This window comes from Apodemus sylvaticus, chromosome 9 (genome assembly GCF_947179515.1).
Source record: "Apodemus sylvaticus chromosome 9, mApoSyl1.1, whole genome shotgun sequence".
Classification (NCBI taxonomy): Eukaryota; Metazoa; Chordata; class Mammalia; order Rodentia; family Muridae; genus Apodemus; species Apodemus sylvaticus.
In genome coordinates, this window is record NC_067480.1 from 44,970,173 (window position 1) to 44,992,881 (window position 22,709).

The following is a 22,709-nucleotide window of genomic DNA, read 5'->3' on the forward strand; positions in this document are numbered from 1 at the left end:
TCTGTAGGTTGTATCCTCAGTATTCTGAAATTTTTTGCTAATATTCACTTATCAGTGAGTGCATACCTTCTGATTCTCAGTCACCTCACTCAGGATGATATTTTTTAGTTCCATCCATTTACCTGCAAAATTCCTGATGTCCTCATTCTTAATAGCTGAGTAGTATTCCAATGTGTAAATGAAGCACATTTTCTGTATCCACTCTTGTGTTGAAGGACATCTGGGTTTTTAATGTCATCCTATTTTCATTATCTTAAAACTAATCTTAATATACATCTATTTAGAAACCAGAACTAGGAAACCTTCATCCCTACTTGCTTTTGCATCCCTTTGTGTCCTGAAGCATACTTAAAATCTAGAACCAAACGTCCTCCTCATCTCACTACTTAAAATGAATTCACAACTCACCATCATAAATAGATAACATGTGGTGGTCTACAAAATCAAAACAAAAAAATGCAGATTTTAGGCTTCCTCAGGTAGGAATTGAGATTTAACAAGTACCTCGAACTAACTATAATCTCCTAATAGTATCACAGTTGCTTTCAATTACTGTAAGTGCTAAGGAGGGACTATTTCTGGTTTTGTTGTAGTTTGTCTTCTATTACTTTGTTTACGTACTTAACATCATATCTTCTAGTCAGCATGTTTCTGAGTGGTAGAATAGATGAAACATTTGAGTTTACCTAGTCCAAGAACAGGTCTGGAAACAGGATTGGACTATGACCAATATTACAATGGTAGTGTTTGTCAAAGAAAATGTATGCTGGCATACTCTAAAAGCATTAGAAAAGTAACAGAGGGTAAGAAACAGAAGTGAGGATGAATGAAAGATACACAACTGTCTGCTTTTGCTTTGTAGCTGGTAGAGCCTTTAACCCCCAGTGGCACAGCACCCAATCAAGCTCAACTTCGCATTTTGAAGGAAACAGAACTAAAGAGGGTGAAAGTCCTTGGCTCAGGAGCTTTTGGAACTGTTTATAAAGTAAGTAAAACCCAGCACATGCAATCAATTATTTATGTTGTGTTTCAGGCTTTTAAAAAAATAATAGCCAAAGTCGTTACTTTACCCAACCCAATTCCTTTTTTATTATTATTAAATTATTTTATTTTCTTACATTCCAAATGCTACCCTGTTTCCTGGTCCCCTTCTCTATGAGTTCTCCAGCCCCTCTCTGCTCCCCTTCTCTTCTGAGAGGGTGCATTCCTACCCAACTACCCACCCCCACCTCATCCCTGCCAGCATCCCCCTTTCCTGGTGCATCAAGTTTCTAGAGCATTAGCAGCATCCTCTCCCACTGAGGCCAGACAAGGCAGTCCTCTGCATAATTTATTTTTAACATCAAACCTTAGTAGTATTGAGAAGTTGCTACACAGGTAAGTTCACTCATTTTAATTGAACAAGCTTGGGTAAGTGCAGTCTCCAGAGAAAGAGAGTTGCAGGTACTCAGTCCAGTGGAGTCCATTCAAAGCTCTTTGAGCCTCTCAACACTTTCTTCCCTTTGGCAAGTTTTCATTTATTCTCCAAATACTCAACCTCTTCCCCCTACTCATTGCTTCTTGTGCTCCCACAACTTCCTGGGTAACCTCCCACAATGCTCTGCTCTTCTTTCTGTTCTTTTTATTTTAACCTCAGTCAATATCTTACTAATTGATCACTTAAAGTACATATGAGTGTGCAAATACACTATTAAAATGAGATTATAACATTTTTTTCTAACTGATTACATATATGGGTTAGTGGTTAATATTGGTACTTTTAGTGCCCCTGTAATTGTTAACTAAAATATTTACTATTGTACAATTTGCTTTTACAGATTACTGTGTATATTCTAAGTGACATGTTTATCATTGATTTTTTTAAAAACATGTTATAGGTAGTTAGAAAATTAAAAATTGTACATTTCAAAATGCTCAGTGCTTCCCCCTACTTAATAAGATGATTTAAGATGGCATGGTGGTATATACCTGTGTTGTGCTAGGAAGCTTTTATGAACCCCAAAAGACCACCAAGGAGCAAACTTTGATGTAAACACATCAGCATCTCTTTATTACACACGGGAATTTGGGCTTACAACTGAGCCACAATTTGGTGAAACAGCCCTGAACTCTCATAGGGACAAGGTTTTATGGGAAAATGAGAGTAAGGGGGTCTCTGACCTGACAAGCTTCTAACCAATTGTACAGTATGAGCCCACAGGTGGGTGCTCTGAAGTGAGACCATATATAATCAGGAACAGTCTGAAAGCAATCTGAAACAATCAGACTAATCTTTGATTAACTGTGGCTAGGAAATAGCTAGGGAGTAAGTGTGGCTAAGGACACGCCACAGGGTCCTTTCTGGTACTTGGGTGCAGTCTGAGTTCAGCTTTAGGTTACGTTCTCAGGCTTTGTTACTTTTCTTTCTTTCTTTCTTTTTAAAAAAAAAATATTTCATTTACATTTATTTTCATATATGCTTGCCTTATAACTTTTACTGTATATTTAATACTTCTTTGATTTTAATGGATTTATTTTTTTATTCCATATATTCTTTATTTGCGTTTCAAATGATTTCCCCTTTTCTGGCTCCCCACTCCCTGAAAGTCCCATAAGCCCTCTTCCCTCCCCCTGTTCCCCCATCTACCCCTTCCCACTTCCCTGTTCTGGTATTCCCCTACACTGCTGCACTGAGTCTTTCCAGAACCAGGGGTCACTCCTCTGTTCTTCTTGGACATCATTTAATATGTGGATTATGTCTTAGATATTCAAAGTTTCTAGGCTAATATCCACTTATCAGTGAGTGCATACCATGATTGATCTTTTGAGACTGGGTTACCTCACTTAGGATGATGTTCTCCAACTCCATCCATTTGTCTAAGAATTTCATAAATTCATTGTTTCTAATGGCTGTAAATATACCATATTTTTGTATCCATTCCTCTGTTGAGGGACACCTGGGTTCTTTCCAGCTTCTGGCTACTATAAACAGGGCTGCTATGAATATAGTGGAGCATGTGTCCTTATTGCATGCCGGGGAATCCTCTGGGTATATGCCCGGGAGTATAGCAGGGTCCTCCGGGAGTATATGCCCAGATTTCTGAGGAACCGCCAAACTGATTTCCAAAGTGGTTGTATCATCTTGCAATCCCACCAGCAGTGGAGGAGTGTTCCTCTTTCTCCACATCTTCGCCAACACCTGCTGTCTCCTGATTTTTTGACTTTAGCCATTCTGACTGGTGTGAGGTGAAATCTCAGGGTTGTTTTGATTTGCATTTCCCTAATGATTAATGGTGTTGAACATTTCTTAAGCTCCTTCTCAGCCCTCCGAAGTTCTTCATGTGAAAATTCTTTGTTTAGCTCTGTACCCCACTTTTTAATAGGGTTATTTGGTTCTCTGGGTTCTACCTTCTTGAGTTCTTTGTATATATTAGATATTAGAAAAATATGGAACGCTTCACATTTGCGTGTAATCCTTGTGCAGGAGCCATGCTATTCTTCTCTGTATTGTTCCAATTTTAGTATATGTGCTGCCGAAGCAAGCACTGCTTTCTTTCTTTTAAGATGGAGGCCAGTTTCAAGATGGAATAGGTTTGGTCTCTCACCTAAAACCTTAAACTTGCAAGTCTGAGCCGGGGGAATTATTTGAGTTAAAAACTTTGAGACAAGCCTGAACAATTCAGTAAAATAGTGTTTTAAAACATCAAATAATATAAAATAATGATTTATTTATTACAAAAATATTAAAGTTTGGTCATACTGCAGGCCTAAATTTTCCTTTCCTGGGTATTTACAAATCTTTATAAAATGGTTACCTTTGGAGATCAAATTGTGTAAGCTTTCCTATCATTTTGTTGTGTGTATTTTGTTCAGTTAAATCATTATCTGAGTGTCCAATTTGCACAGATTCTAGTCTCGGCTGGTTTTGTCTTTCTGATCTTCAAATTCTTTGCAAGTTCAAAAGACAGAAGTTATCCTTTATCTATATTTAAGTTATGCTGAAAAAAAGGCACAATTATGCAATTTTATACTTAAAATTTGAATCCAGTTTTGTTTAATAATTTTAACTTTAATGTATTTTAATGAAAAATTCTATAAAATTATTTGGAATAATGAATACATAATCCTAAATTTTATCTTAAATAAAGATGTTGGAAGTAACTAATTGAATCACAAGTATCTTATTTCTTATCTCTCAGAAACATGTCTTTACCACATCTATTGCTTCCTTCATTTACATAAAGGGTTTTGCCTCCTACTGGCCCCATGATTTATCTGATAATTGCTTGGCGTTCTCAGACACATTAATATAAATGAGGCCTTCTGAGCTAAACTATAGAAAAGTCAACAGAAAATTTTAAGAACTTCTCCCTGCATGTTTTATGTTTACAATCATTTCTGTCAAATTGACAAAATTGAAAGCATGTAAAATAATGCATGTTTATAGAAAAGTTATTAGAAGTTTCATCAGTTTATTTAAATTATATGTATGAAATGTGTGTTGCCAGCGCTAAGTTTAATAAATGCAGTATACATTGCAAGACACACTGGAAAAAGCTGTGAAAAACTTTGGTAGCTACACAAATAGCAATGGCCTGGGTACACAGTTGGTTAATGTTTCCTTCAAACTGAAGCAATATGATGCATCAACAAAAAAAAAAAAATATTAGGATCAATACAGGTATAAATATAGTTAAATTTTACATGTTTATATCTATTAAGTGATGGTTAAAGTTTTTCTGAAAGTGGTACAAATTAATTCATATCAAATTTATATTCTCATTATAAAACACTTTAGGAACATTTTAATATTGATGCCATTGCTTTATAAAGTAACTCCCTGTGTGGTTATTTTATTGAATAATGGTAAGCATGCTCTGTGCCCTAGATACCAACTCTAAGAAAATATAGCCTGGGGTTTGGGGTTCTTAGTTGTTTTTTTTTTTCTTTTTTTCTCACTTCTGCTTGAATATACTTTTTAAAAATTATACCACAAATAACTTATGTTACTGTTTTGCATTTGTGCACATTTATTTTTGCATTGACTCTGCTTGAGTTAAACATGATTGTAAATCTCATCCTGAAGTTTTAAAGGCACTTTTCTTAACCACTGTTACTATTCAACAGTTCTTGACTGATGTCTCCTCTATTGCTTTATCTTTGGATAACACAAACACACTTATCTATGCCATGTGTCTCTCTAACACTGTGACCAGTTGATAGAGAAGGTAGCACTGTAGTCTATAGCTTTCCTTCGTGCCTTTCAATATTAACCTGTCATAGCTCATCATGAGATTCCTGCCTGACATGTCCTCATATGTGTGGAATATACAGTCCTTTTTAAAAATCATTGAAAATCCATGCATTCTTATCTATCCTATAAAAATTATTATCCTTATTTAAATGTTCTTTTAAGTTTTCCCAAAAACACTATTATTTGTTTTGTACCTTAAAGCCTACATTTTTAATGTTGTCCTAGTCTATTAATTCTGCAATTATGTTGATAAGACAGATATTATGGTTAATAAAACTATTTTATATGGACCCAGATACAGTCATTAATGTCCAGAATTTATTAAAATAGGTAAGGTATTACGCATTCAATATGTCCTAGAACTTTTCCTTGAATATTATTTCCAAAACATCATACACACATACACATATATGTATATATATATATATATATATATATATATATATATATATATATATACATATGTATATACACATGCAATAGCAAGTAATTTAAAAGGGAAGCCATGAACTTGAATAGTGGGCAGGTCTATACAAAGGTTTGATGGGAGAAATGAGGTGGGAGAAATGTTGTACTTATATGATAATGTGCAAAAGGAAGTAAATTAAATTTAAATTAAATTTTGATCAGGCAAATCAAATTATATTGTGTTATAAATATTTTGCAATCAGTGTAGAATTAATGTGATTTTTATTTCCTTGAAAGGGTATTTGGGTGCCTGAAGGTGAAACAGTGAAAATCCCTGTGGCTATTAAGATCCTCAATGAAACAACTGGCCCCAAAGCGAATGTAGAGTTCATGGATGTAAGTATGCAAGCACACAGTCATATTTTTTCTTTGTAATTAAATAGAGTGCTTGAATATAAGATCACCACATTTCAAAGTTCCTTATCTGTAAATATTATAACCTCATACTTAAAATTTTAGAATTCCTTCAACTTTACCATTTACCTTTCAGAATATCCCAGGTTTGCAGTAGTCTACAATGTTTGTACTCTAGGATAACTTTGGTAATATAAGAATATTTAAAATCGTCATGTTGAATTTTTAAGAATGTGATATTGGATTAAAATCAGAAATGCATGTACTAAATGCAGCTACAACAGTGTAAAAATACTTGATGATGACAACAGTATGTCTTCCTAATTTACATGGTACATATATAATACTAAACTGTTCCTATATATTATTAGAAAAGTCTGCAGTCGGTTCTAGTAGTGTTCTATATCATTTACAAATGATATTTCATATCACTGGGTTGAAAGAACAAATAAAGTTAATCCAAAGTTAACCCTGTTGTGCAAAGTGGAAAGATGATGCATAGTCAGCCAAATATGATCAGAAATATTTTTTTAAGAAGAGAATTGTGAGGATTTACCTGTCTTGTCTTCACTGAAGCAACATGTCTGCCCTGCCCTTTTTGGTAGAAAGACAAGCAGAGGTAATTAGGACAAAACATTATACAAATTAGTCTGCCTGTGCTCCAATAGACTGTTACATAAATGAGACTGAAAGAAAGTTTGATTTTAGGAGCAGACCCCGCCCTAAGATCCATAAAAGTTATAACCACAAGAACTACATTTTCTGAGTCATGAGGTTGCTTTAAAACATTAATTAGACATTTTATTTTTTGTAGTGTTATAATTTATTGAGATAAAAGTCATTAAAATTAGTGATGATAGTCCATCAGTCGCTCCTGTATTTCAACAGACACCAACCTATTCAAACTTAAGTTCTCAAGTGAAATTTACAATTTTCAATTCAGATTAGTCAAAGTGGACTATGGTCAAAGCTTCAACTTAGAATAATGATAACAAAAACTGCTAAGTAATGAAAGTACTTGATAAAGTCGCTCAGAACTTAAAGATTTCTCCCAGAGAACATTGTAGACTGAGCTGTTTGAATTTTAGAAGGTAGGGTTAACTAAAATTATATGTGTAGCCTGCTATTATTTTTCACATCTATATCCTACTAGGGATTCTGAAATAGACCCACATTCTTTCTTTGTCTTTTAACATAGTGACTTCAATAATAAGAATGATGTTGATTTCAGGGTGACCTTTACATAAGGATGATATAAGCATATGAACACTGCCTTTATTCAAGACAGATTACTATACATTCTTAGCCAGTATATCTTGAATGTTCCTTTGGAATTTTATAGAAGCTCAGTATATGACCTTGAAATTTTTGAGAATAATACTATGTTTCCTGAAGTTATTTTAGCTTAATTTACTATTGCTTATTAAATAGTAGAACTGAGAAGGGCACACGCAAGCAGCTCTAAAGAATGGTTTCAGTGCATATCATTTGCTAAATAATTAAAATGCTACCTTTCTTGCCTAACTAGCAACACTTTATAATAAATATTACTTATCCAGTAACTAAATAATTTTTTCGGCAGGTCTCTAAATGTTACTGCACTACCTTCAGCTAAATGCCTGTCTCATATGTTACTATTCAGAACTGAAGACTTTTTTAGTGATTCCCTAATCATTCAGTTTGACCTAAATCATAGCTATAAACTGAGGAAGGAAATTGAAAATTTCAAATTAAGTAGAAATTAACAAAAAATAATATTATGGTAAAGAAAAGGTGGAGGTTCATATATAAAATGATAGAAGATCAAGTTTGGCCATCTTGGGCTACAACCAAAGCTGTAATTTAAAAGAATGCTAATAATCTCTGCTGGAGGCTTGAACAGTCATATTTCCATGGAAACAGCCTGGCAAAAGAGGGTTAAGAGGCTACAAAATAATCACGTAAAAAAGAAGCTCTAAAAACCTCATCATGATTTCGAATGATTATTTGAAAGCTCCTAACCCCATTCATCCAGTCCCCTCCCCCTCCATCTAAAGCCTATTCCCATGGAAACAGGAGTAGGATGGTAACTTCAAGTCTTAGCTTTCTGCTGAATTTTAGATGAGCCTCTGATTGAGCCTGAAAGGAGTCATTTTCCTAGATGGATGATGGATTTGGTAACTAACAGACTGAAAAAAAATCTGTTCTTTTTAAGCTAAGAAATTAAGAATTTCTTTTTTGTTATGTCTTTTCTACTTCTGGACAGATGCTAGTGATTTAACTGCTTGCTGGCTTACTACTGGCAGAGTTTTGATAAGTTGAAAGCAGAAATATTTTCTACTATCCTGGTGACCTGTTTTAAAATATTGAAAGGACAGTATCACACTAATTAAAACCGCTTTAACAGGCAAGACTGATGGTAAATGCAGTATTTAAGTCTGTTAGCATACTTCCCATGTAAAAGTATGACTCTATTCTGTGCCTTCATTTGTAGATTATCCACAATGTTCCCAGAGCATTTTAAGTATTAAGTAACAACTCAAACTAAAAGGTCCATGGAAGCAAAACTCTGTGCAAGTTGAGCCAAAGAACAGAGTCAAATTTACAAGACATTCAGTAATAGTAAAAGCATTAAGTTTGATGTATCTTAGTATACATTCTTCCAGAAGCAGAAACTGCTCATGAAATACTTAAGTAGAAGTAATTTACTTTAGATTTTGATAATTCATGATTAGAAGAGTATGGAAATAAGACCATATAATGCTACCTACCACAATAATATCTGTGGCTTTTTTATCTTTTGGAGAAGCCCCACAATCTAGTACTCATTGTCCAATTCAAGAATTAAGAAAGTTAAGCCTACTATTCTCCTGATCTTCATTGGTTAACAGTTTCTGGAAAAGTGAGAGAACCAGAACCCATATAACAGTTCCTATATTACTGGATGATGGTTAAGGAAAGAGGGATCTGTAATATCTTCGTGAATTTACTTGCTGAGGATGGGAGCTTCAATGGCAAATAAATCCACTAGGCAGAAAGATGTGTCTGGGCACCAACTGTTTTATCATCATAGTAAAGTGTTATAGGCGAGCTTTCAAAGAAAATCAGGATTTTTCTGACAGCATCCATGGGTCTGTTTTGCACACTAATTGATGAGTTTATAAAACGATAAAGAGAGGGGGGGATATGTTTTATGAAGGTGTAGTCAGATATGGAGGAAGGGGATGCCGAGGTCCCTTTCCTGTGAGGGACCAGCCACAGGACCACAAGACAGTATAGTATAGAATAGAGTTTTATTTAGGGCATAGGGAGGGGAGTTAATGGGGCAGTAGAGGCAGAGAAAGGCAGAGAGACAGAAGAGGAGCCGAGAAGTCTAGGAGTAAAGGAGTAGAGGACAGCCATGAGCACTTGGAGAGAGGGGGAAGGGAATGGGGAGAGAAAGGAGAAGGGAGGAGCAAGAGCAAGAGAGCTAGGAGGGGGCAAGCAGCCCCTTTTATAATTGGTCAGGCCAACCTGGCTGTTGCCAGGTAACTGTGGGGTGGAGCTTAGACAGAATGCTAACACTCATGCCTATATGTATTCTGTGTTTGTACAAGTGTGTGTGTGTGTGTGTGTGTGTGTGTGTGTGTGTGTGTGTTTAAATAGTAAAAGCTAAAGCTTACAAAGACAATGAAAACTATGTATACCTAGTAAGCACTAAACTTTTTTCCACCTAGGCTGTTTATCTCTATAGTACAATATTCCACTTTTTATATTGATACATATACAAATATATTTATATAAGTTTTACTGGTTATTATAAAAAACGTCCAAAAAATACTGCAGCTAAATAATCCAAACTCATCACCAACTGCTAACCCCTCTATTGATATTCAAGGACAAAGGAAAAGATTTTACTATTCTTTTTAAATTTTTACCACAAGCAGAAAGTAAATCAGGGGCAGACCGTATTTTATCAAATGTTTCACTAAAAGCAACGGAAGGAGAATTTGGTCACAGGGTTGCTACTTAGCTCTCCTGAACATGTCTAATGGATTCATAATGACAATAATAACATGTTCCTAGTGAATGGCCAGTGCATTCTTCATTCCCATAAAGGAAGATCACATTGAATGACATTAAGAAAATGACTCTAAAGGTCTATCTGCATGGGGGGGCATGCCTGCATTTATAGACATTTCTAATTCTTGTTTCAAGTAGCACAGTTTCTTTGGGAAAGTGCAAGATTTTAACAGGTTTGTTTGTTTTCCTGTGTTTAAAAATAATCATTAAGTTGTATAGAAGATATACCCAAGAAAAGATGATATTTTGTTAAGAGTTCTGGAAAAGGAGATGGGCTTTTGGTTTTTCTCAATGTCCTTTATTCTATTTTCCCAGGACATTTACGCTCATTATCTAGTGAGATTGTTTTAAACTGTTTTAACTAAATTATTTGTTTTCTTAAAAAAATAAGCTGGGAGAGGAAGAAATATATAATTACAGTAAATTCTAGGGATGTGCTTCCAATACTGGCTCAGAGCACATGTAAAACTACTTGGATACAGATCCAGATTTCTCATGGCCAGGTGATTCAGGAAAAGGGATTTCATGTGACCTTCAGCATTTTGTAAATTACATTGTTTGTTGGGGGAAGGTGATTTTCTTTTTGCTGTGCCACAAGGACTTTTGTCTATCTTACCCAACTGTCATCTTGCTATTTTTCTGAAGTAATGTTCACATGATTTTTGCTTATCCTTTTTGTATTGCATTTGTGATGCTCAGGCTTGATGCAAATAAATTCTTCCAACTCTAATTGAAACCATTATGAGAGTGGGGTAAGAAACGTAAAATCTATTCAGATTAGAGCAGCCTTGTAAAATGATGCAGAAAAGTTTCATTCCGTATTTTCACACTACAAAGTTGCCTTTTTGTGACTACATATGGTCAATGATAAAGTTTAGATTTTGCACCACCATCACATTGACAATTTAGTCTTAAAAGTTTATAATATCTAATTAGTTCACATATTTGCCCATATAGAGTTTGTCATTCTATATATTGTACATTTCAGAAATAAACATTTCAGAATCTTTTAAAGCCCTATAGTGTAGGAATGATCTTCCGAAAGCAGTTAATAACTACTATTGTCTTTAAGAAAAATATAAATAATAAATGGAAATAAAAATAGTTTTAAAGCTCTTGAACTTCTCTTTATTCTAAAAATAAAAATGGTGCTCTGCTAAAGAAAATGTTTTACTGCATTTGAAACAGCATATAATTTTTTGATACTCTGTTTCCAAGTTAAAAGAGAGTCATCCTGGTGACTCAGTAAACTGATTCCACCACAGTTTATCCAGGTGTTCCTGGGTAGCAGAAAGAACACATGTGAAGTCTGTTTTAAATACTGTTCACCAACCAAGTCTCCTGATCCCTTACTTGTTTTCTTTACAGTGTCTTTCCTGTGTCTAAAGGTCATGAGTAGACTCATGTCTCTTGGCATCCTTAAGCACTATGGCCTGTCAACTTAATCACCTTCCTACAGACATCATCAACCTCCCTATTTCTTAGAATCATGGCAGCCATAGTCAAGCCAGAGAATAGTGAAACTGTCAGAGTCTGGGTGAAGACTTCGTTTCAAAATACATTTTTGCTCCAGATTAGCTTCTCAAATGAACAAAATTCTATCTCATCTCTTTTATGAACAGGACGTCATCCATGTCTTTGATATGGCGCCTTGAAAATTGTAAGGAGGTCTCAATTTTTACACACCTAGTGTTGTTCTGTTTGTACTCTCTTCTAAAATGCTTCTGTATTTCATCTTACCTATTTAATTTGTATCTTAATCCCCCCTATTTTTCATATTGGGAAATTTAGAATTTATCAGTTGTATCAGATCATATCACTTCATATCAACTAAATAGCAAAAACTTTTGACCCTTTCCCAAAAAAAATCACTCAGGTACCCCGTTCTTTCTACAATGCATTGCCTTCACAGAGCAAGATGTTGGCTTTTCCACTTCAGTTATTCATCAGTCCTTTCTATATGATCTGCCTTCTTGGTATACATGTACCTGTGTATACATGCATGCACTGCCTATGTGTGAATGTGCATGTACACACTTGAGCAAGCAAGGGGAGGCCAGATTACAGCCGTGAGTATTTATCTCTGTCACCTTATTGTTTGAGACAGGAACTGTCGCCTAACCTGGTTCTCACCTATTAGGCTGCCTGACTAACCTACCCCAGGAATCCTTCTTTCTCTGCTTCTCCAGCACTAGGATTTCAGGCACTTACTTCCATGCCCAGATACTGATGTATGTGCTGGAAAACGACATTCAGATCATCATGCTGGTTCAGAACGCAGTTTACTGAAACAAGCCTTCTCCAAAGGCTTTCCCTACTTGTAAAATACGAAGTTTTAATCATATCATTTCTCTGCACGAAGCTGCCAGTGACATCATGCAAGTGAAACAGCCAAGACCTTAGTTCACAAAGTCCCTGATTAATTAATTCCCCTGTAGTCTTTGTCCTCCCCAACTTTAGTACCAGTTCCCATTGAAGGTAGGTGGTTTGAACTGTGTATCCACCATCATAACTTCTAAGTCCCTATTTATCCTTATTATCTCAGGCTAAATATTCTTCAAACAGTTGTTTCCTGACCCCAAAACATAAATTATTACTTAGACCCTATACCTTGATTTCCCTTTCTAGAATTTAACAAGTTTTGTATGCTAAATACATATGAATCATAGTTTTTTTGTTGTATTGTAGAATTTTATTCTTATTGTTTTGTTTTGTTTTGTTTGGGTTTCTTTGTTTTGTTTTGTTTGCTTTGCTTTGTTTTGTTTTGTTTTGTTTTGTTTTGTATTTCAAGACAGGATTTCTCTATGTAGTAGCTTTTACTGTCCAGGAACTCACTTTGTAGATCAGGCTGACCTAAAACTGATTGAGATTCACCTGCCTCTGCCTCCTTTCCTCCCTGCCTCCCTGCCTCCCTGCCTCCCTGCCTCCCTGCCTCCCTGCCTCCCTGCCTCCCTGCCTCCCTGCCTCCCTGCCTCCCTCCCTCCCTGCCTCCCTGCCTCCTTGCCTCCCTGCCTCCCTGCCTCCCTGCCTCCCTTTCTCCCTTCCTCCCTGCCTCCCTGCCTCCCTGCCTCCCTGCCTCCCTGCCTCCCTGCCTCCCTTCCTCCCTTCCTCCCTGCCTCCCTGCCTCCCTGCCTCCCTTCCTCCCTTCCTCCCTTCCTCCTTGGCTCCCTTCCTCCCTGCCTCCCTGCCTCCCTGCCTCCCTTCCTCCCTGCCTCCCTGCCTCCCTGCCTCCCTGCCTCCCTGCCTCCCTGCCTCTCTCTGCCTCCCTGCCTCCCTGCCTCCCTGCCTCCCTGCCTCCCTGCCTCCCTGCCTCCCTGCCTCTCTGCCTCTCTGCCTCTCTCTGCCTCCCTGCCTCTCTGCCTCTCTCTGCCTCCCTGCCTCCCTTCCTCCCTGCCTCCCTGCCTCCCTGCCTCTCTGCCTCCCTGCCTCCCTGCCTCCCTGCCTCCCTGCCTCCCTGAATCCCTGCCTCCCTGCCTCCCTTCCTCCCTGCCTCCCTGCCTCCCTGCCTCCCTGCCTCTCTGCCTCCCTGCCTCCCTGCCTCTCTGCCTCTCTCTGCCTCCCTGCCTCCCTGCCTCCCTTCCTCCCTGCCTCCCTGCCTCCCTTCCTCCCTTCCTCCCTGCCTCTCTGCCTCCCTGCCTCCCTGCCTCTCTGCCTCTCTCTGCCTCTCTCTGCCTCCCTTCCTCCCTTCCTCCCTTCCTCCCTTCCTCCCTGCCTCCCTGCCTCCCTGACTCCCTGACTCCCTGCCTCCCTGCCTCCCTTCCTCCCTGCCTCCCTGCCTCCCTGCCTCCCTGCCTCCCTGCCTCCCTGCCTCTCTGCCTCCCTGCCTCCCTGCCTCCCTGCCTCCCTGCCTCCCTGCCTCCCTGCCTCCCTGCCTCCCTGCCTCTCTTCCTCTCTGTCTCTCTGCCTCTGCCTTCCAAATGCTGGGATTAAAGGTGTGTTCCATCATGTGCAGGCAAGAATCTTATTCTCAGCTAATAGACTGCAAGGTGTTGGGAACCTAAAATTTTGTTTGCTGATTTTAATCCTTCTAACAGTAAGCACAAAATGGAAACATGGCTAAGAAACACCACCATTACATAGTTGAATTATCTATATATTTAAGCTTTGAATATTCTTCCACTAAGTCTTGTATGTTCTAGTATGTTCTAGCACAATTAGTTTTAAATAATTCCTGTCACAAGTTTGGCATACTGTATTTTGATCATTTATTTTAGTTTCATATTATTAATTTCCTATCTATTCTACTAATCAGTTTAATTGTACATTTTAATCCAGAACATAAAACAAATCCTGAGAAATGTTCTTCCACTTAATTCTGTGTAAAGGAGTCGTATATTCTCTGAAGAATTTTTTTGATTTTTTTTTCTTTTGTGGACTAGCAGATAAAGAACTCCCCTTGCCCCATGTGTCTAAGAGGGTGATAACTTACCTTGGTTCTACTGGAGGATCCCGCCATTGGCATCCTTTGAAAGGCTTATGCGACTGTTTACTTATTTCTATAGGTTGATTTTTAACACCTTATTCCTCATTACTAGAATCATCTCTAGTAATTTTGCATAATGTTTCTTCTCCAATTAAAATTTTCTTTTTCTTCCTGTCCATTTCCTTCTGTTCTGATAGCAATAAACAGGCAAATATGGGTTCTGTTTAAAAAAAAAAAAAGAAAAAAAGATGAATGTATTGACAAAAATAAACTTGAAAAACATAATTTATTATAGTCCCTATAAATCATTGCCAGTAACAGTAAACTGAATTCAGGAGCTCTCAAATCCTGAGCTTTATAGATTGCCTTAAGGGGTACTGAAGGGTTTGAAACTAGATAAAGTACTTGACAAGTTTTACATTCCAACTGGCTTAATTTATCTCTTGAATCACCTAAAAGGGACTCCCCAAATCCAAAACAGGTTGTTCTTTGTAAATCTTAACATGTAGCTTCATAAGCTTTTTGTTCAGAAAAAAATATTTCTTGAGCCTGTGTAAATGAGAGGAGATTTCTCGAGAGCTTATAGTCTACTACATCAGAATTTAAATTTGTTAACTACAAATCAGTAGTCTATTGGATATGTAATTTCCCAGTTCTCCAAACTTTATAACTTGGCAAATTTCATATCTGATTAAGAGGGCTGTTACTGTCATATAGAGAAGAGAATTGCACTGATCATGTGCTATTTCTGATTCTAATCTGAACTGTATTTCAAAATTATGATGACTGAGGACAAAAAGTCATTCAGTTTGACTGTAACACTAGGGGATATCATTAGTAATAAATACTATATGGTCAAAAATATAGGCAAATGTATAGGCTGAGGAATAGCTTATTGGTAAAGGGCTTGTCATACAACTATAAAGACCTGAGCTTGGTCCCAGATCACATACCAAGCTGGTTTTGTAGCATACTTATAATAAAGCACTTATGGGGAAAGGAAAGAGAAGCAGTTGTCTCGGGTTTGCATGACAGTCAGCCTGTACTGTTCTGTGACTCCAGACAAGAGGCACTGCCTCTTAAAACACGGTGTAGGACAGCTGAAGAAAAATCCCTGAGGTTAACCTCTGGCATCCAAATTCAGGTTTACACAAACAAATACACACACACTCACACACACACACACACACACACACAAACTAATTTACTGGAATGGATATGTTTACTATGCTATGATATGTAAATGTGCCGTGAAAATCAAAACATCATAGGGTGTTCATTGATTAGGATGGCTGTGTTGGGGTATTGCAATTACTACAAAAGTGAGTACTTAACAAGGATGTCTTGAGCTTTTTGTCAGGATAGTTTCCCCAAAGTGATCAAAATAATTCTTTATTCACATCAGTTCAGTATCTGGTCAAATGTGTCACTCTTGCCAATCTTGCACGGACTGTCAGAATCCTAGCCAGGTAGCAGTAAGATGGCTTTCACCCAGTTACCTAGAATTTGTCAATATAGGTTTAGCTTCATGGTGGCACTATAACCACTATTCTTAAAGATTGTGAACACTTGTTGAAGTACTCAGTTGGAAATCAACTGAATCTAAGTATGGGGGAGGGGGATCTGAAGCTTGAGACTTTTAAAAAATAATTATAGTCTGTAATTAGACCAGTGGTTGATAAAAATAAAGTTATTTTTAAAAATTTGTTCATATTCATCATCATTATTTTATATATTCACTTTACACCCTGCTCATTGACCCCTCCTGTGTCACCCCTCCTACAATCTCTCCCTCATTCCTCCTTATGCCTAGTCCTTGAATTCACTTTCAACAAACATAGTCAGTGATCCTGGATCACCTGTGAAGTTCCTTCCACCTAGGCATTGGGCAGACAAGAATGATTTTGCTACAGGAGCCTGATGTTGCTGTCTTCTAAGAGGCTCTGCCATTACCTGACAAATACAGAGGTGGAGGATCTCAGCCAACTATTGGACTGAGTACAGGGTTCCCAATGCTAGAGAAAGGACTAAAGGAGCTGAAGGAGTTTGTAGCCCCATAGTAGGAACAACATTATAAACCAATCAGTACCCCCAAGAGCTCCTAGGGACTAAACCACCAACCAAAGTGTACACATGGAGGAACCCATGGCTCCAGCCACATATGTAGCAGAGGATGACCTTGTCAGACATCAATGGGAGGAAAGGCCCTTGGTCGTGTGAAGACTTGATGCCCCAGTGTAGGGGAATGCCAGAACAGGGACTAGGGAGTGGGTTGGTTGGTGAGGAGGGGGAGGGGGAATGGGATAGGGTTTTCTTTCCTGAGGGGAAACTAGGAAAGGGGATAACATTAGAAATGTAAATAAAGAAAATATTAATAAAAATTAAAAAAAGAATTATTTTGCATATAGTCCTATTTGTATTCTAATTTCTCAGAACATTTTTTTGCTAATTCTTTTTTTTTAATTTATTGATATATTTATTTACATTTCAAATGATTTCCCCTTTTCTGGACCCTCACTCCCTGAAAGTCCCATCAGTCCCCTTCCCTCCCCCTGTTTTCCCACCCATCCCTTCCCACTTCCCTGTTCTGATTTTGCTCTATACTGCTTCACTGAGTCTTTACAGAACAAGGAGCCACTCCTCTGTTCTTCGTGTACCTCATTTGATGTGTGGATTATGTTTTGGGTATTCCAGTTTTCTAGGTTAATATCCACTTATTAGTGAGTGCATACCATGATTCATCTTTTGAGTCTGGGTTACCTCACTTAGTATGATGTTCTCCAGCTCCATCCATTTGCCTAAGAATTTCATGAATTCATTGTTTCTATCTATATTGAAAATAGATTCTTTTCACTCACAATGCATCCCAACCACAGTGTCCCCTTCCTCCACTCCTCCAAGCACCCTACCAGTTCCCTTCTCCCTCAGATCCATTCACCCTACACTTTCTATTTAGAAGATAGCAGACATCTAAGATACTATAGCCAAATAAGCCAAAAGAGGATATCATAGACAAGGCAAAAGCCCTAATATTGATAGTGGCAAAGGCAACCCAATAGGAGGAAAACAGTCACAAGAGCATGCAAGAGTCAGAAATACACCAGCTCCCAGAGTTAAGAGTCCCACAAAAACACAAAGCTAATAACCTCAATATACATGTAGAGGACCTGTTTCAAGTCCATTCAGGATCCCTGCTTCTCAATAGGCAAGTGAAGTTGAAAGATGATGATAATGGTGATGATGATGATGATGAATTTTTTAAAAGTAACTTTCTATTTCTATTTCAGTCTCCGTGAGCCCATAAGCTCTGCTTTCTTGATTCATTTGCCCATGGTATCCAAGTGTTCCCCATTCTCTGAACTAACAAACTTTCCACTCTCTCTTCTGAGGGTTCCCAGTCAGAGGGGAGGAACCCAATGGAGACCTCCAAGTTAGACTTTCTCTCACTTTCACTCTTCCTCTTCCTCTCTTTATGTCACTCTCCCTCTTCTCCTCTTCCTCTGACCTTCCCCCCCCCCATATTGTCTGACTGTCAGTATCTGCACGGGCTTTATCTTCTGCAGAAGGACACTTCTTTGATGTCTATCTCATACATGTATGAGTATAGCAGAATATCATTAGTAATCATTTCATTGATGTTTTTTTGGCCAGTTATGTTTGGAACTACTCTAGGTCTTTGAACCATCCACAATCCAGATATTGATTGGCCATGCCTGCAGTGTAGGACATGGCCTTTCTCTCAGGGCATGGGCCTTAACTCAAACCAAAAATTGGTTGGCCCCTCCCACAAGTTATCTGCCACCATTGCACCAGCAACACCTTGCAAGCAGAAGTTGAAGGCTTTGTGGCTTAGTTAGTATCTATATTTCTCTTTTCATAGCCTGGAGAGTACTGTAATGTGAAAAAATCAAACAACTAACTAAATAAATAAATAAACAAACAAACAAACAAACAAATACCTATGACCCAGAAGTGAAGGCTCCATGTATGCAGCTATGTTCACTGAGCTATGCGGATGTTGTCCTCAGCAGTGGTGATCCTCTGCCAGTTTTCAGAGAAGGGCCATCTGTCCTCACACCATCCTGAGTTGTTAGGCATTTCCATGGGACCCCACATTTTTAACTGCAAAAAAGTGATCTTTATAGTTAAACTTTATAGAGAGGTGACTCTTCCTTTAAAAGCTGGTTGATGGATTTTTGTGTCACTTGATTCTTGTTTGTTAGTACTCCAAATGAAATTCTATGTCACTCTTGTACTCAAATGAAAAAAATCAGTATGTGTAACTTTAAAAGAAACTATACCAGGCTCATAATATGTACTGAACATTTCAATTTATGATAACTACTGTTCATGCCATAGTTACTCTCAACTCCATACTTCTTAGTTGTTAAAATAACTTAGCCTATATACACTATATAGATTGATCTTTTTTTCCGGAAGAGACATCGAGATTTAAATATAAATGACATTTCAGTTCCCAAGAAGCCATCACTGAGGAACTTGTCCTGTACCTACTGTTTACAGTTGGCACATATCAACAATCATTGTGGTAACAGAAAAATGAGCATTACTGAAGCAATAAAATTGGGAAATCAGCTTTTCATAGACATGATCAGGGAGAGCCCTTAGAATGGAGAACCCCAGGGCACCAGTAGCAATCATTGCTACTGTAATTTTATCTAGGGTTTTGATCCACTTACAAAGTTAATCTAACCTCCCTGAACTTAACTATTCCATTATCTGTTAGAAAATAATTAGAAGCTATAAGCAGAAGTCGGCATACACGAAGCTCCTTGGGAGTCCCCGAGCTCATTGAGTGGAAGAGTTTGATGGATACTGGTCAGCTGATCTTGGTCCATCGCTAATAACAGCTGAAAATGCTGCTTAGCTAGGTGAGAAAGTTAACTTCAGGAAAATGAAAATGAACCATTTGGGATTTATAGCTGAAGATGAGCTTCCCTTTGGCACTTGTTTCCTGGAAAGAAAATAGCCTGGGGAGCCAGTTATTTCATTTCCTTTTTACTTTTCTTTTTCCTCTATTATTTTCAGCACTTTATAATTAAGAGCTATGGCCCACTTGACTTATCACCATTGATTGTAATTTCCTCTAATTCCTACAATGGAATAATTTTGCTATTATCCATACAGATAATAAATAAATCAGATCAGTATATAAAAATTTGTCATTTCTAGCCACCATATAGGAAATTAACTATAGAAAACATACACACATTTTAGGAAGACTGAACACAGTAGGAGTTTGCTTATAAAATCAGAAAATTGTTATTGTCATAACAATTTTGTAATTGTAAAACCAATGTATACTTACATAGCTTAGTCTATGTTCTGCATATACAACCTACATTCTAGAAGTCCAATTTTCTATATAGCACATTTATATTTATGTGATTCATTAGTATGTAAAACATAGTTAAGGTCTTTTTAGAAACCTCATTTCAAATTGTGAACATTCATTCATTTAACGATCACATCCCTATTCTCTCAAGAAAGAAAATGTATTTTATTATTGGATTGAGAGATGTTTCAAAATATGATGTTCTCAAAATGCTGATTTTAAAAGAAAGTAAATTTTATTCTATGTTTCTCTTTTGCCTCATTTTCTGGTAAATTCATAATGTGTGTACTAGGAAACAAATAGATAGTATTTTATCATTCTTTAATTGGAGGTATGCTAGTTTTCCAACCTCAGTAAGGTGTTGAATATCTTTTGGTTGACAGCTACTTAATATATTCTAGTCTCTACAATAGCAATCTCTATATAGTAAATATTCAAGAAAGATTTGTTTTGTGTTTGAAATTTTTTATTTTATTGACTTTACTTCATTTTTCAGCATTTTTCTGAAGTGTATGTTATAGGCATAGTTCCTTGTTATCTGTGTAAATAAAAGAAAAATTTGTAAAAGTTGTCCTGGATCCTGAAAAGGTTTGTTCCAGCATTGTAGGGGAGCACCAGGACAGAGAAGTAGGAGGTGTTTGATAGGAGAATGGGCAGAGGGAAGAGGGCTTAGAGAACTTATGGGGAGGGAGGAACCAGGAAAGGGAAAATCATTTGGAATGTAAACGTAGAATATAGAAAAAAAAGTAGTCAGTGTGGCATAGCTCTAATCTTAATGGATTTGACTTCAGATAGCAAAGCAGTGGTTCATCTGCATGGAGCCAATATTATGCCTATTCACATAAATATGTCTGTGTCTGTGTGTGTATGAGTGGCCTGAATGTGTGTGCACATGTGTGTGGTGTGGACTAACATTGACATCAAATGTTTTCCTCCAAGCTTCCTCACTAATTTATTGAAACAGGGTCTCTTTCTGAACCTGGATCATGCTAATTCCAGCAAGTGTCCCGAACCAGTTTGCTGTGAAGATCCCTGTCTCAGTCCCTCAAATGCCAGTATTATAAACAGTTGCCACATCAACTGGCTCTCTACGAGATCAGGGATCCAAGTTTTGTTCCTTAAATTTATACAGCCAGCCATTAGCCACTGTGACCTCTCCCCTAGCAGGAAGATATTGTTAATGATCTGGTTTTTTTCATTTTTATACATAATCATCTCTTACAACAACTATAATTTTGTTCTATATTCTATAGACTTATAGGTATTATCAACAAGTATTTAGCAAACAATAAAATCATCTGCTTAGCATTCCAATTGCCATTAAAAATAACTACCTAAAGGGAAAGAATGGAGATTTGAAAAAAATAAAAACAGTTTATTTCCTTTCAATCTAACTATGCTCTCTTGTTACTTCTGCACATCTTTAGTAATTTTCTACATAGCACATTTATATTTATGTGATTCATGGGTATGTGCAACTGTTAAGGAAATAGCATTCCTATTTACAAATGGGAATTGAAATATTTATAAACCACTTGGATACAGTTTTGCTGGTAGAAATTTCTAACTGAAATGTAGTAAAGGACTTTCCTAATGAGGCATAACATCTTTCTACTGCTTCTGAAGTAAACAAAATTGTTATTATAGATTATCATTCCTTTATTTAATGCTATAGCTATTGTCCAGAGATATTTACCCACCATCTGTGACTTAAATGTAATTAATTCTATTTGCATCTTATTGACATCTGTAAGAATTTTTCATAGTGGGTAATTTTTTCTATTTTAATCTTTTAAAGACAATATTGTAAGTACTAGAGTAAAGATTCGTTGTTTAGAGGCATTGAATTGAGAATGTATACTTACATAGCTTAGTCTATGTTCTGCATATACAACCTACATTCTAGAAGTCCAATCAGCATCATATCTTAGTTTGAAAAATCAAAACAGTAGAAGGTCATTCATCTATTATTTTTATGATTAAAAATAGGTTTTACATGTTATATTTTATAGGAATATATAATACACTTCTTTCTAATTCTGACACATTCCAATAAATACAGTTACATTTATATAACTTTCTGAGTAATATAATATTCTTTGCTATTTCTATGAAAATATGTATCTACTGTTTAAGTAATTACATAAAAAAAGCATGAATTCTTTTTCTATATTTTTAGTCATGTTCCCTTCAGGGTGATACACAGTTAAACAAGGCATAAAATCAAGAATGGTGCAATCAGTTTTAACATCTGTAAAGCCTCTAAAAGAAAATTAATTCTAGAATGTGTACCCAGAGCTTGAACAACTTCAGGAGTAGTCCTCATTAACTTTGTCAACACAAGACAATCTCACATCTTCTGAGAGGAAAGTTTCAATTGAGAAATTGCCTAAATCAGATTATTCTGTTGAGGATTATATGGGAGTTAAACTGATAAACTGGAGCACAGTAGTGTGTGGATATTACCAGTACCTGGGCAGGTGGTCTTGAGCTGTGTAAGACAGCCAGCTGAGCACGAACCTGAGGGAGCTTGAGAATGGGTCAGTAAGCATTGTTCCCCTAGGGTTTCTGCCTCAGTCTCCTCTTTCAGTTACTTACTTCTCTCACTGAAGGACTATAACATGGAAATGTAAACTAAATACAATTGTCTTTGGTCTGAACATTTTATCAGAGAAACTATTGTGATTATAAAGGGATATTAAGATATGTTCTGTGGGGAGGGGGTGGCAGTGTCTCAGGGCCCATGCCAAGGCATCCCTTCCCCCTTAGGGACCAGCCACAGGATGGTAGAATATAGGGTTTATTCAGAGCATGGGGAGGGGAATTAAGAGGGT

At 37.1% G+C, this 22,709-nt stretch overlaps 1 protein-coding gene and 1 non-coding gene across 2 annotated transcripts in view; one reads left to right on the forward strand and one right to left on the reverse strand.

The window, feature by feature from the left end:
- Erbb4 (erb-b2 receptor tyrosine kinase 4) overlaps positions 1-22,709 on the forward strand; it is a 708,134-nt gene that overhangs the window by 494,236 nt on the left and 191,189 nt on the right. Inside the window, exons 19-20 of the mRNA XM_052191829.1 lie at positions 863-985; positions 5,939-6,037. Of these exons, the coding sequence (XP_052047789.1) occupies positions 863-985; positions 5,939-6,037 (222 nt within the window). The remainder of the gene's footprint in view (positions 1-862; positions 986-5,938; positions 6,038-22,709) is intronic.
- LOC127693204 (U6 spliceosomal RNA) lies at positions 3,421-3,525 on the reverse strand. Its single transcript, XR_007979657.1, has one exon. It is a non-coding gene; the product is annotated as a U6 spliceosomal RNA (small nuclear RNA).